Genomic DNA, 14,620 nt, shown 5'->3' with positions numbered 1-14,620 from the left:
GAATTCAGAAGATGGAACATTATAACTTCAAGTCTTGTTTTGTTATCTGTTTATGACTTCTATGTTTTATGAGCACACACATTGTAAACACTTTCTTTCTAAATGAAATGGTTGTTGATTACTTGCTTACCATATACATATCTCGTGATACTTGACATGACGTTATCACCCCTAAGCGTTTTCGCCGTTCCGGTTTTGGGGTGTGACAACATCTTAAGACATCGGTTCATCATTTAAGCACTTAATCACTAAATCCACCCAATAAAACTTTCCAAAAGACTTTTATACTCCATAAACATCATACAGGTCAGTACTGTGACATCCTAAAAACACTAAGTAAATTTTTTATTTTAAATCAACCAAACCATCAACCATATATTTCAAAAACCATCAAGTAAACCCAAAACAACACAAAAACAGAACATAAAACATTTGAAGGAGATAACATTAGTTGCTATAAAAAAAATAAGATCAGAAAATAGTTGCTATTGTTATGAACACACAAGAAAAAGAAGAAGAATGTAAATAGCACAATTGATATTTTTTTTTTTTTTGAAAGACATCACATTGATTAACATGAATTTGATTTTCACATAAATTCGATTATCATAATTGATTCATCACATTTGTTAATAGAGATTATGAACAAGGATAGTTTGAGATGGACAACAACATCGATTTTAAAATACTTTTCACAAGTTTCAATTTTAACGACATCGACATCAACAGAGAGTGAGAGTGTGAGATGGCGAGAGTGGGAAATGGAAGAAATTATGAGGGAGAGAAAGAGAGCGAAAGTGAGAGATATCGAGTTTGACTTACCTGACGAAAGAAAGCAGAAAAAGACGATGACTAAATGGAGAAGACGATGTCCTGTGGAGAAGACGAGTTCCTGTGGAGAAGACAAGTTCCTGTGTCGACTACACTTCTATTTTGACGAAAGAGGAGTTATTAAGTGAGATAGGGTTTTGTGGGTATAATGGTAATTGTTCACTTTCCATGTTAGTAAAGAATTCATTCCATCCATTTGATGAAAGAAAATATTTTCCCTTTTATGAAGGAATATTTTCTCATTTATGATTCATTTTCCATTCTTTACGTTTGAACAAAACTTAAGAATTCGAAGGAATTGGAATCATTTTCCTTCGAATTTCAATCATTTTCTGTCAACCAAATGCGACCTAAGAATACCTAAAAATTCTCGATATTAGAAACATATCAAACATGTCAAACTCCAAGGACCTAAATGCAAACATTCCCGCTGTTAAACCAAAGTGTTGTCGTTTACAATCCCTGGCAGGTCACCTCCTCTCCGCCGTAACACGGCACCAGAATCACAAACACACATACACTCGAACTCCACCATTCTGCAAATCGGAATTCCGACGCTGAATCCCTAGAAGCGGGAGATCATAACAAATCGAAGAAGCTAAAACACCAACTGGTTCGTTGAGTTTAGAGAGCGAAAAAGATAATAGAAAGTTTGTAGTTTTGAAGCAAATGACGATTCATTCGGCTGTTATTCAAAAGCTTCTAAGCACAAACGCTCACTTAGGTCGCCGAGTAGCTGAGAACCATTTCAAAATCTACACTTATGGCGCTCGAAATGGAATGACGATTATCGACTCTGACAAAACCCTTGTTTGCTTACGTAGCGCCTGCAATTTTATTGGGAATCTTGTTCGTGAAAATGGTAGGTTTCTGTTCGTGAACACCAATCCATTAGTTGACGAAATCATTGAGCAGATGATTAAAACCACTGGCTGCCGCAATGACAACTCGTGGCGTCTTGGAGGGTTTCTAACCAACAGTTTGAGCCCCAAAAAGTTTCGTTCTAGGAATAAGAAGTTCAATCTGACGTCCGTTTATCCGCCAGACTGTGTGGTGATTTTCGATACGGAAAGGAAGTCTTCTGTGATTCTTGAAGCTTCTAGGTTGCAGATTCCAATCGTCGGGTTAGCAATTATGTTTACTTCATCTTCATCATATCACTTCCAGTTTAGCATCCGAATTTGGGGAAATGAGCTGCTTTTTTCCTTGTTTTTGTTGTTGAAGTAAATAAACATAAACAGTTGATTGATTAACGACTTTAATCTACAATGTCAGGTTGGTGGATCCAAGTATGCCACTGGAAACATATAAGAAAATCACATACCCTGTCCCAGCAAACGATTCAGTGCAGTTTGTGTATTTGTTCTGCAACCTGATTACAAAAACCATCCAATACGAGCAAAAGAAGCTTGCTGCAGCTAAAGGAAAGGTAACCAAAGAAGAAGAACCGAAAATTGGGTAAGATAATGTATAGCAAATTGCTGTTTATGAACACCTCTTCTATATTTGACATTCATATGTCTGACTTTTAGCACATATTTATTGAATAACAACTTTTGTTGTGAATGATTTATGGATTGAAGAGAGGCTGCTCAACGAATTGAAAAGATTAAAATAAATGGTACAGATGATGAGTTGTTCCTCCTATCATATGAAAGCTTATTGCCTGTTTCTTCTGGTAATTGTCTAATTCTAGTAAATGTTTATTTATTCTCTTTCATTCCCAAATTCATATAATTGTAATATTCTTCATGATACAGATCCCTTAAAGATTACAGAGCTGTTGGACAAACTTGTTATATTTAAGATCAATGACAATGAAGGGACAAAGATGGGTTTTAATGGGCCAAAGTATGTATTTTCTATGACAAAATAAGTTTCTGCATCTCTATAGTTCATTTTTTATGTTTCTTCATAAGAGAAATATGAAAAATTGTTTCTTAATTCTTCTCTTCTCCCATACTTGATGCAGATCTGCTATTGAGATATCTAATGGAGTGACATGTCTAGACTTACTTGTCAATTATATTGAGGTTATTATTCTGATTTCTACCATTTTGAAGATCTTATTTTGGATTTATCATTTATGCTTGTAATTTTTGTTTAAAAATCATTTTGTAGTCTCTGAATGTAAAATACGGATGCAACATTCCTTTGATTCTGATGAATGCTGCAAGCACACATAATGAAACCTTGAAGGTAACTGCATTTAAATTTTAATGGGATCCAATTTGAATATTATGTCTAATAGTTTTTTGATTTTTGCTATATAGATTTTGGAGAAACAATCCGGGAAAAATATAAGTTGTGTAGTGAAGGTGCTTTTTCTTTTATTTCTTATAACATATTACATCAGCTTTTTATCAATTTATTTTTTCTGTTATCATATCTTGTCACTTCTCAATGACATTATGTGTTTGTTATAGGATCAAGTTCCAGAGAATAATGTCAAAGGAAGTTCTAAGGATAAACCACTGTATGATCTTTCTGTTTCTTTACTTTAATGAGTAAAATTAATGTTCTAAGGATATCTGGATATTATAATTACTTTAAATTCTTTTTTATATCCTTCTTTTTGCAAAAAGGTATGCTTTTGATCAGAAGGAGGCTATTCTTTCCTTGAAGAAGAGTGGCAAACTTGATGAATTATTATTACAGGTAAAGCCAGTTGACCACTTTTTTTAGTTTTTATATCTTTTTTATGTTAACTTTTTACATTTCTAAAAATTGACAATTTATAATCTCAATCTTGCTTTTCAGGGTAAAGAGTACATCTTGTTGCTGAACTCAGATAATTTGGCTCAAGTTGTGGACCCAAGTATCCTTTTTTAAATTTATAATTGTTATTTTCTTTTTGACTTAATGAGCTAAAGATATATATGAATGTGGCTATCATTTATCCTTGGAAAAATGTTATAAATTAAACAATTAAACAACAACCAACTATATAATTTTGGGATCCTTATGATATGTATTAGAGATTTTAAATCATCTTATCCAGAAGAACATTGAGTATTGCATGGAGGTAATTACTATAATGTCCTTTTCTTCTTATATTTAATTTACCAATGTGAAAACATAACTAACCATTGAGTGATTCACAGGTGTCACAAGTTTCAAGTGAAGGGGAAACTAGTGGAACTAATCAAGTATTTTTTGTTTTTAGTGATTTGTTCTTAATGATTTCTGGATTAATTCAGATTAACAATGCCTCAATGATATTAATAAACTTGTATGATATTTACATTGTCTTCTTGATTTAATTTACTATTGGAGCTAATCAAGTATTTTTGCATGTGTGTTGCAACAATGAAGTCAGAAGAAAAGTCTAAGATCACCAATATGATGAACTCGTGAGTAAAGAAGTACTATTTATTTATTTATTTCTTACAATAATAATTAATCTCATCTCTTTACAGGTGGATAAACATCGAAGCCATCAACAAGGACATTCATCTCAAAACAAAGGTCTTTTTCTTTTTTTCCTTCTCTTTTAAATCCCATTTGTTAAATGACATAAATGCCCTTCTCATCCTCTTCTTCGAAAACAACACTAGAAGGCTTGTCTATGATATAACAAACACAATCTATGTGCTTATGTTTTCTATTACATTATTAGTTTACATATTATAGACTGAGTTTTTGCAATTTGACGATTTTACCCTCCAGCTATTCGGTGTAACTGTTCCTGCATCTAGAAACCTTTCATTGGAGGAGACATCGGATTTACTTATCTTTAAGGTTATTATTTATTACTTTATAACATCATTTCAATATGATTTTATAATTTTATAATTGAGCTATCTGATTTTTTATATATATATATATATATATATATATATATATATATATATATATATATATATATTTTTTTTTTTGTAGTCTGATCTTTACACATGTGATAATGGTATTCTTACACGCAATGAAGCCAGAACAAACCCTGCAAATCCTGCTATAAAATTAGGTCCCGAATTCCAAATGGTAGTAAATCATTTATTTATTTATTTTCTAATGGATGGTTTTTATTTTGATTTTGATTTTAGGGTTTACCCATAGTAGCAACACACTTGTATTTTTATTTTTGTAGGTATCCGACTTTGAAAGTCGGTTTAAGTCGATTCCAAGCATTATTGAGCTTGATGATTTGAAGGTGAATGGTGATGTTTTGTTTGGAAGTGATGTCATCCTTAAGGTACAAAAAGTAGTCTTATTTTATAATTAATATATCATGCTACTTTTTACTTTTTTTATTCATTGAGACTGTGTTTGACAGACTAGTTGAAAAGCCAGCTTTTGATTGATAAGCTAGTTGGTAGCTGATACAGTAATAACGTTTGGTAAAAACTAGCTGATAAGTTATATGACAAATGTAAAATAACATAAAGGGATATTTAGATATATAATTAAAAACTAACATTATATAAGGGCATATTTGGAAAACTAACGTTATATAAGAATTAAAAACTAATGTTATAGAAGGGTACTAAGCACGAAAAAATAGGAAGTTGTATATTTTGCAATTTTATCTGTATGCTTTATAAATGAAAATTATGGGCTAATGTAGTCCAATGAATCCCTAATTTAGAGTGAATACAGAGATTGTTTTTGGTGATTAAATTCATAGTATACATCTATAACATGATATTAAAGATTAAAATTTAGTTTTTCCAATATTTCAAGTCTATTTATTTTGTGAAAAATAGGGATTTGTTACCATCAATGCAAGACCAGGTGAGAAAATTATAATCCCTGATGGAGCTATGCTGGAAAACAAGGTACACAAGAAATAGCAACCTACTTTTCATATATATATATTTTTCTTATTAAGGCATTATACTTTAAAAAATCTACTACTTATAGCATTTTATTCTTGTTAATTGTACTTAAAAAAAAATTATAATTGAAAGAAACAAAAGTAGAATGCTATAATAAAAAAATCAATACCATTATTGCTTTGTATAAATTTAGTCTTTATTTAATTTTCATTCAAGTAACACTTATGAGTGTGCATTTTCAGGTCATCAATGGGCAACAAGATCTCTTGTCCTCTTAAACCAAAACTCAACATAAAGGTTCTCACCTAATCTCCATCAATTTCTTTCTATTTATATTGTACTTTCAAAAATGATTTATAAGGCTTTTCAAAAAATTGCAATTTTGGTCAAAGTCAAAGTCAAATGTGTATGTATCTTGTATAATATATACAAAGTAAGTCTTAATGAATGACTTGTGTTGTGATTTAGGCAAAATCCAAATGGCTTTTTGTCTCAATAAGCTACGCGTGTGGGAGAAAAGACTTTGATGCTTACAAATTTGCAAAAGTATACAAACATTTTGTTTTGTCTCAATTCATGAGTATGCTAATAATGGTAATCTATCACCATCATAACATATAATCCTTAGAAGAATTTGCCAAAAACACAATTTTTGTTCATTTCCCCTTCTTTTCACTAAATCATGAGGTTTTTTTTCAATCATATTTTTGTTTTACTTTCATTCTTGTATGATTGGATCATGATATCAATGTCTTGTAATATCACATCATTTAGGGATTTACAAAGGGTTGTGTTGGTATATCATTTTATTGTTTTTCGGATTTTTATGCAAAACCCTTAAATTTGCATTTACTGTATGTGAGTGTTACACTAGACAAATTTTCAAGGGTTATATTTGATGATGAGGGTATTTACGTCTTTTTCAGAGATGACATACCGAAGCTTTCTTATTTGTTTGCTCGTGAACTTCCCTACATTCATATATATTCAACTTGTTTGAGCAAAATTGAAGTTCTTGTCTTTTTCGGTGACATGTTTGGGATTTGAGATAAAACAAATGATTAGTGTTTTGAGATATTTGATTTTTGAAATAAAAAAGTGGTACTTTAAATGTGTTTTGCATAGTTTTGACACATTAATTGTGGTGATGTTGAAAGGTGATGCATTTTGAATGTGTTTTTATTGTTTCACACATTCATTGTGCTTTTGCTCAAAGTTGATGCACTTTAAAGGTGTTTGACATTATTTGCCCATGCTTAAAAGAGTTCATTGATTGAATGAAATATGTTTACAGTATTTTATGTTCATAATAAATTATATGCACCAAATCTTGTTGCTTCATAATGTTATCCATAATCGAATTCTGTGAAGTTTTTCTTAAGCATTGAAAGGTGTTATCAATACATTAAATAAAAGTATTTAACTTAAAAAATACATTAATTAAAAGTTACAAGACCTATATAGAATATGTATATAAGTTTGTTTTTAGGGAAAATAACTTGTAAGTCTTCAACAGTTAAGCGGTTTATCCCTCAAACCTTATGCATTTGTTAATTGTAACTTGTTCTTCTATTCTTATATCAAAGTATATGGGTTGAGATCAATGTTCGACCTTTGGGACCCAGTTTCTAGAATTTTCATGTATTTTTATTTTTATTTTCCTGCATATATATATATATATATATATATATATATATATATATATATATATATATATATATATATATATATATATATATATATATATATATATATATATAAAACCAAGAATTTGATGCCCACAAATTCAAATATTAAAATATACATAACAAGTTGTAGATTAATCCAAATACATTAGAAAAAACACATAACCATGTGTTTTACATCAATCCAAATACATAAAAAAGAAATATAAAATATAATAACAAAACAAAACATAGTTTTAGATGAGAGAGATGGATTTCCAAGTGGTTAGAGGTGGGATGAGAAGAAATAAATAGTGCCTACGAGACATGTGAACTAAAATGGGTGAGAGGAATGGACTGCTTCAATACTTTATGTTGGAAATCGTTACAACTTTGTGGTATAATATCATCATATGAAGCTTAATATTTTAGTTTGGAGGTTAGTATATCTCAATCATAAATATATTTTAGTTTTGATTTACTGGCGTTACAAGACATTTAGTATATGTATTTTTTTTCTATGTACTAAAATAATAATAGGCTTTATATAGTCGAGAATTTAAAGTAGAGGTTTTTGTGCTTAATATAGAGGTTTTTGCATATGTATTTAAATCATGAAAGAGTTTTAATAGAAATAAATAACATGTTAGTAGTGTGTTCTTTTTGACATTTGCCCAATATTTTATTGTGTTTTTGGGCAAATTATTAGTTAAATAACCACGTGAATGGTTTTTTAATTACATCAATGAAAGATTCTCTGATAGTCTAATTATTTTTCACTTTCGATGATGTGTCATAATTGTGGACAATGTATGTAACATTTTATTATTAATTAAAATGTTATTTTTTATGAATTATATCAAAATCTTTAACACATACTTCAATCTTTATATATATATATATATATATATATATATATATATATATATATATATATATATATATATATATATATATATATATATATATATATATATATATATATATCATAAAAACATAATTTTATGAATTTTCACCACATCATAAAATAGTACTAATTAAACTTTAATTAGTAACAATTTCATTGATTTATATTATAACCCAATCTTGATTTCGATCTTAAGTTTCACATAAAAACACAACCAACTAACTTACAACTGTGAAACCTGTCATCAATGGCTACCATATGCATGGCGACATGTAGCCATAAATAAAGACTTGATTCCAATCACAAACAACTCTACATTACACACTACACATGCATAGTTCATTGGCTAAATACTTACACACTCGAAGTATACATATATTCCAAATCTCATTGTTCTTGATAACAATGAAAGCAACTTCATGATATAACTCGACAAAGAACAACACATATGGCAACCATAAGAAACGCTCCAAATGCTCCTAACCCTTCGTTTTCATGACTACCAACACCATGATCTCCATACTGATATGATCTTAAAGAAGATGCATGATATGAAAAAAACGAAGAAAGGAGATATATCACGAACATCAATAAGATTGGAATAACAACCAGGTTTTCCACCATTGGACTGAAGATTATCATAGCCAATACATTAAGCATCAGAAAAGGAACGAGTGGAGATGGACCTCTGGCTTCCATTTTTGAGCTTCTTCAAAGATTAAAAAAGCCAATTAATGAGAGAAATTGATCGATACATTATGGCAATTTATTGTAATATCTCTTAGGCCATATATAATGTATATGTTGGTTTTGAGCTTTTAATATTTTTAAATTTGTGGGTCTATCAAGAAAAGAAAAAGAAAGGTTTTGATGTAGACCCGACGTTTGATAAGAAAAAAAAAACAACGATTGGTTTATTAGGATATATAATGGGTACTTGCATGGCACTTTTTTTATAATTCAAGAATTTAAAGAATATTTTCAAGAAAATAGTACAATGATTAAATTCATCCTCAAGTTGACTTCAGAAGGACATACAACTATAAACAAAGCTATGGGAGGGATATGATCATCGCATAAAATAACAACAATCATTTGTGATACGATTAAGACATGAACAAAATACAAATCATATATTGTTGGGAATATAGGTATATTAGTATTCACCTTTTTGGATATGAAGGTTGTATTTGTGACAATTTACTTAAAACATCACTTCTCTCTCGATATCATGAAATTTACTCATGAACAAAATGGAATTTATATACAACGCAAAGATCGTTCTAAAGACTTTATATACTCATTCATATGTTAAACAAAGATGGTTTTATTTATGCAATCTTTTCATGAATTTGATAAAGTTGATAATTTCCTTCAAACGGACTCTAATCTTTGATAACAATCCATTTGGATATGATCACATGATATAGTTTAAGATAACTCAAATCAAAACGAGCCATGTTTCCATTCTAATCTGTAATAATCACATATTCAATATTAAATTCAATGATTTTTAAGTTCACTAAAAAGCATGGAGAAGATGAAGCTTCAATCATGGAAAAAGTTTCACTTATTTGTCAACTAAGAATCTTTAAAAGCCCTCCCACTAGATTTCTCATCAACCCTTCTTTTTTCTTTTTTTCTTCTCTTTCTATAAAGATACGTAAAAACCCTACAAGAAGTAAGTTTTTTGATCATTTGTTTATAAGTCGACTTTTACAAAAACCTATTAGACTAAATTAATTATAAATCAATAAATAAATAAAAACCTATTAGGATTTTTACAACACTGTCAACAAATAAAACTCTTCGATTAAAATTGCACACAACAATATAAATAAATTTATGTAACACTTTGCACAATAATAAATAGCGCTTAAACCAAAACCAAAACCATAATGCGATAAATCCAAAAATGCATTACAATTATACATACAATAAACCATCTCTATTTACTTCTCCCTCTTGCTTCCAAAAACCTCATTCAGAGTACTGAATATGTTGCTCATAAAAGTTGATCAACTGTCATCCCAACAAAACATAAATAATTATATACATATATAAAAAAAAAGCATACCTCTTTTAAATAAAAAAAAAATATTTAATATATTAGTTTGAAGAGGGTTACCAGTAGAGGATAGTTAGCCTTAAGATATCTGTTATCTACCATCACTTCTTTTCCATCAGACCTTATAATCAACAAACATGTAATCTCATTATTAAATATGAAATACATTTTTCATATTAATTATGAAATAATAATTTTTATAAGCAACAGAAATGCAAAGATAAAGATATGAACTAACCTCAAGACAGAAAAAGTGACCAAAATCTCATGCATATCATTGAGTGTGGATTTTGAATACTCCACAGGTTTGATAATCTTGGTAATACCATACATGCTTCTAGAAGTATCTCCCACTTGGTCAAACCTCTGAACCCCATTGTCAACAACCATTCTCACTTGGTCAAAGTTCCAAACACCATGGTCAACGACCACACCATTTGTGTTGCTTACTCTTTCAATCACATCATCTCCATCATTACTACTCACAAAGTTCAAATCTTGCTTAAACCGTTTCACAGCACCAGTCTTCCTCCTCTTAGCTCCAACAGATTTTAAACCATTCACATTTTGGACATGATTTGACGAACTTACCCCTACCCCTTCACCAGATCGATCTTCTTGAATTTCTAAAGAAAACTCGTTTTCCTTTTCTTTATCAGTTAAAGATGGAACTTTTAACTCATTTGTCTCTTTCTTTTCTCCAATTTGATGTTCAACCAATAAAGATTCATTATCATTCAAATGGTTTGTTGTCTTAACATTGCTTTCTCCATATTTGGGATCATTGTTGGAAGGCTGTGATAAAGATTCTTGGATTATTTTGACCTTTGTAGAAGGCACTTCATAGGTGTCAGAAGGAGAATCTTGTTGTTGTTGTTGTTGTTGTGGTTGATGTTGTTGTTGCTTCTTTTTCTTCTTTTTTGCTTGTGGTTGAAGAGCAACTGCAGTTTTGCGTTTATGTTTCTTGCCCCACCTCTGTTTTCCTGACCTCAATCTTTGAATGTCATAAAAAATGAAGACTTGTAAATGTTTATTGCTATAGAATTTCTTTCATTGTTATTTAGGGCTTGTTTTTGGGATCCCAAAGTATCCCCCTTTTATATAATCAAACATAAAAAGCACATACTATAAAAGGAAAACCTCTCTTCGAATGCATCGATGACATCCGAACATGACAGAAGATTCTCAAAGGGTTCCCAAGTGTTAGCTGCTTCAGGCCATCCACGCCTTCAAAGAAAAAGATTCATTTGATTCAGAATAAGAATGGAAGTTCAAGTTCAGTAGAAAGTAGAAACCAATACCGATGATCAAATCTAAGTTAACATTTTGCAAGATTTCCAATTTACAGGTTATAACTTGTATATGAATCGCTACTTAGATGATTAGGGCACTCACCATTTGATGAGATACTGTACTTTACCCTTTCTCCCCCAAGCAAAGAATCATAAAGCAAGTCATTCGATGTGAATTCACAGACACAGAAAAAGTCAGAGAAATGTAGACATATATAGAGATAGAAGTCGAATGAAAATAATACAACACACGAAGGAAAAACAATAAACCTTGCGACTTCTTTTCTTTCGTACGGATTCGATCTCGTAGAAACCCTCGGCTAGCTTAGGGCGCTCGTCCGCATCCTCGGCTTCACCTCCGTCTCCTTCGTTTTCGTGGTCACCGTACTGATCGTCATACTCCTCGTCATATTCATCCTCTTCTTCGTCTTCATACTTGTCGCCGCCGTCATTCAGCGGCAACAGCTGCTGCTGTTGTTCCAGCTGCTGCTGTTGTTCACCGTTCTGATTGTAGTACTCCGACTTATCGTTCCCGGAAGAAGCGAGATCGTTGTGGACCCGAGGTGGTGGTGGGTCGGAGCTGATGCTCTTCCTTTTAACTCCGCCTTTCATTGGTCGATTTGGAGGTCGCGATCGGTGGATGATGGTAGATTACTTCCAACAGAAGCGATGCAATTTTCCCTTTCGTCCGCTCTTCGATGCGATTTTCCCCTTTAGTCCGTTTTTCGATCCTGTGGTATTCGTTTTCAGTTTCCGATTCTGGGCTCTGAAAACCTAAAACCTGTATCATGAGTTTTCTGTAAGAATAAATTAAAGGGTTAATCACAAAAATAAATACCACCAAGTTCAAAATTAAGGGCGGACAAGCGAAAATTAGGGATAATGTACACATTTAATTTTTATTTATTTATCTTTTTTTTGTAAAATAAACTTTTATATTTTATTTTTTTAACAATGCAATTCTTGTGACCGGCTATACCCGGTGTATCGGTGATATACAAATTTTCTTTTAGGATGACTTGATAGGGTAAGATACTTTTTGAATTATACAAATTTAGTCCTTTTTTTTTGTAAAATAAACTCTTATACTTTATTAATATGTACACATTAGGTCATTTTCACCGGTATCTACAGGTTTTGCTGATGTGGAAGCACAAGTGGCACTAAATAGCAATTAATTAGCTTAGTCACCGGAGGTGGGTGATCCTCCAGCAACAAGAAACGGGCGACGACCCTTCTCTTTCTCGTCTCTCTTCCTTCCGGTCGAACAACAACAACCAAACACCCTTTACCTGTTGTGTTTCTCCGATCTGTCTCTCTTTGCCTCCATCTTTGAGATATGTTGCCAGAAAAAAGAAGAAAGAATCGACGAGGGGGCTACCAGAGCAGCTCCTCGCCACCAACTACTGTCTCTACTTCCTCCTGCCTCCCCTTTCGACCTTGTAGTTTTTGCCATCATTCCTTCTTGCTACCAGTGATGTGTAGGAACACACAAATGAGTCGTCGGAGATAGGGGTTCTCCATGTTTTTCATGATGAATAAAAGTTGGAAAAATCTCGTTGTGGATATGTGGATGCTACCTGGGCATTTCATTTCAACAAAATAAAAGAAAGGGAAAATGGCTTGATAGGGTAATATACTTTTTGAAATGTACACATTTAGTCCTTATTTTTTTTTTTTTGTAAAATAAACCCTTCCACGTCAGCAAAACCTGTAGAATCCGATGAAAAGGACCTAATGTGTACATATTAATAAAGTATAAGGGTTTTTACAAAAAAAAGAATAAGGACTAAATGTGTACATTTTAAAAAGTATCTTACCGTATCAAGTCATTATCTCGGAAAATTAAGGGCGGACAAGGGAAAATACTAATAGTAAAAAAATAAGGGTGTTTTCAAAATTTAGACATGAAAATTGACATTTTCAGGTATAGATATGGATTCCGCGGAGGTAGCTCTACGCAATTTACTGTAGCTCCGCGGAATGACAAAATCGTAAATAAATCAGGGTATTAAAAAAAATCAATGTAACATCCCGAAAATTCTGAAGTATTGTTCAATGGATAAAGTGTAAATTAAGGAGGGGACTCAACGAGTAGGTATTCCGACTCGCCGAGTCGGAGCGGGATTTGATCGCGGGTTAAGTGATCAACTCGTCGAGTCAGTAGCTGGGACTCGACGAGTTGATGCTGAAAGGAGAAAACCCTAATTCCGGGGGTTGTGCCTTATATAAAGAACATATCATCCCTTCTTCAGCCTCCTTACCACCCTTGAGAGTCTGAAAACCCTAGAAATCGAGTGGAACTCCATTGATAGTGAAATTGGAGCTTTGGGAAAGGAAATCTTGAAAATGGAACTTGAAGACTGAGGGATTCAGCAAGGGAGTGGTATAGATTCGAGGTCTACTTCAGTGGGAGCTTGTATTGGAGGTAATAAATATGTTCTTGAGCTTTTGTGCATCTAAATATATCAATTGTGGGGGTTTTTGGGGGCATAAATGAGGTCCATCTTGAGTTTGGTGTAAGATCTGAGGTTACTACCTCGGATCTAGGCTTGTAATGACCCACGAAGCCATAAAGTCTATGTTCAAGAGATGTAGGTGAAGTTCTTTTGTCCCAAACCTTAGCCCAAGAGTGTATTATGCTTAGATCTCTTTGGATTCACATAAAGTTTGCCACTTTACGTGATGGATGGGTTGTAGGGGAGTGGATCTATGGTTTGGAGCCCCTGCATGGCTTGGAAAGCCACTGTATGGATTAAGAACTAGAGGTACTCAACGAGTCACATGGGTGAACTCGACGAGTTGGATGAAGATAGACAGGAACTCGACAAGTTGGAAGAACAACTCGGCGAGTATGTTGAATGTTGCCTTGGACTCGGCGAGTCTGGTCGGGGAGTCCTAACCTTTTTGGTTGAGCGGTGAATCAGAGAGTCGAGGGACGACTCGGTGAGTTGAGCAGGAAGTGACTCAGAGTTGGTTGGACTCGGCGAGTCTTGGGGCGACTCGGCGAGTTGAGTCGTGGATTGGGAGTTTCTGAGTATAGGGACTCGACGAGTCAGCGGGTTGACTCGGCGAGTAGAGTC

General features: G+C 32.5%; 2 protein-coding genes across 3 annotated transcripts; one reads left to right on the top strand and one right to left on the bottom strand.

Moving 5' to 3' along the window:
* The first annotated feature begins 1,265 nt into the window (after positions 1 to 1,265).
* LOC111890601 (UTP--glucose-1-phosphate uridylyltransferase 2) lies at positions 1,266 to 6,721 on the top strand. Of its 2 annotated transcripts, none has more exons than XM_042896302.2 (20): positions 1,266 to 1,955; positions 2,107 to 2,289; positions 2,415 to 2,509; positions 2,592 to 2,682; positions 2,804 to 2,864; positions 2,953 to 3,030; positions 3,105 to 3,149; positions 3,258 to 3,307; positions 3,417 to 3,489; positions 3,592 to 3,649; positions 3,810 to 3,856; positions 3,936 to 3,980; positions 4,147 to 4,184; positions 4,251 to 4,299; positions 4,501 to 4,572; positions 4,714 to 4,812; positions 4,919 to 5,023; positions 5,535 to 5,606; positions 5,849 to 5,903; positions 6,533 to 6,721. In XM_042896302.2, the coding sequence occupies exons 1-19, from the start codon at positions 1,501 to 1,503 to the stop codon at positions 5,882 to 5,884; spliced, it is 1,752 nt and encodes a 583-aa protein (XP_042752236.1). In that variant the 5' UTR covers positions 1,266 to 1,500; the 3' UTR covers positions 5,885 to 5,903; positions 6,533 to 6,721. The 2 variants fall into 2 exon arrangements, with proteins under 2 accessions (XP_042752236.1, XP_023742475.1); XM_023886707.3 differs by lacking the exon at positions 6,533 to 6,721 and adding an exon at positions 6,075 to 6,410.
* A 3,248-nt stretch (positions 6,722 to 9,969) lies between these two features.
* On the bottom strand, positions 9,970 to 12,348 carry LOC111890613 (chromo domain protein LHP1). The gene is made up of 6 exons (XM_023886714.3): positions 11,808 to 12,348; positions 11,641 to 11,666; positions 11,386 to 11,472; positions 10,484 to 11,239; positions 10,306 to 10,366; positions 9,970 to 10,199 (listed from the first exon to the last, which is right to left on the bottom strand). The coding sequence occupies exons 1-6, from the start codon at positions 12,147 to 12,149 to the stop codon at positions 10,158 to 10,160; spliced, it is 1,314 nt and encodes a 437-aa protein (XP_023742482.1). The 5' UTR covers positions 12,150 to 12,348; the 3' UTR covers positions 9,970 to 10,157.
* Positions 12,349 to 14,620: the final 2,272 nt, after the last annotated feature.

This window comes from Lactuca sativa, chromosome 7 (genome assembly GCF_002870075.4).
Source record: "Lactuca sativa cultivar Salinas chromosome 7, Lsat_Salinas_v11, whole genome shotgun sequence".
NCBI lineage: Eukaryota > Viridiplantae > Streptophyta > Magnoliopsida > Asterales > Asteraceae > Lactuca > Lactuca sativa.
This window is presented reverse-complemented; position numbering and strand designations above follow the sequence as displayed.

Excerpts from the sequence above, each read along its gene's own strand:
- LOC111890601 (XM_042896302.2), top strand. The coding sequence starts at position 1,501 with ATGACGATTCATTCGGCTGTTATTCAAAAGCTTCTAAGCACAAACGCT. Across the intron at positions 2,510-2,591 it reads CTTATTGCCTGTTTCTTCTG|ATCCCTTAAAGATTACAGAG; the intron begins GTAATTGTCTAA and ends TTCATGATACAG. Across the intron at positions 5,024-5,534 it reads GAAGTGATGTCATCCTTAAG|GGATTTGTTACCATCAATGC; the intron begins GTACAAAAAGTA and ends TGTGAAAAATAG.
- LOC111890613 (XM_023886714.3), bottom strand. The coding sequence starts at position 12,149 with ATGAAAGGCGGAGTTAAAAGGAAGAGCATCAGCTCCGACCCACCACCA. Across the intron at positions 11,667-11,807 it reads GAAAGAAAAGAAGTCGCAAG|GGTAAAGTACAGTATCTCAT; the intron begins GTTTATTGTTTT and ends TGGGGGAGAAAG. Across the intron at positions 11,240-11,385 it reads ATCGATGCATTCGAAGAGAG|ATTGAGGTCAGGAAAACAGA; the intron begins GTTTTCCTTTTA and ends TGACATTCAAAG.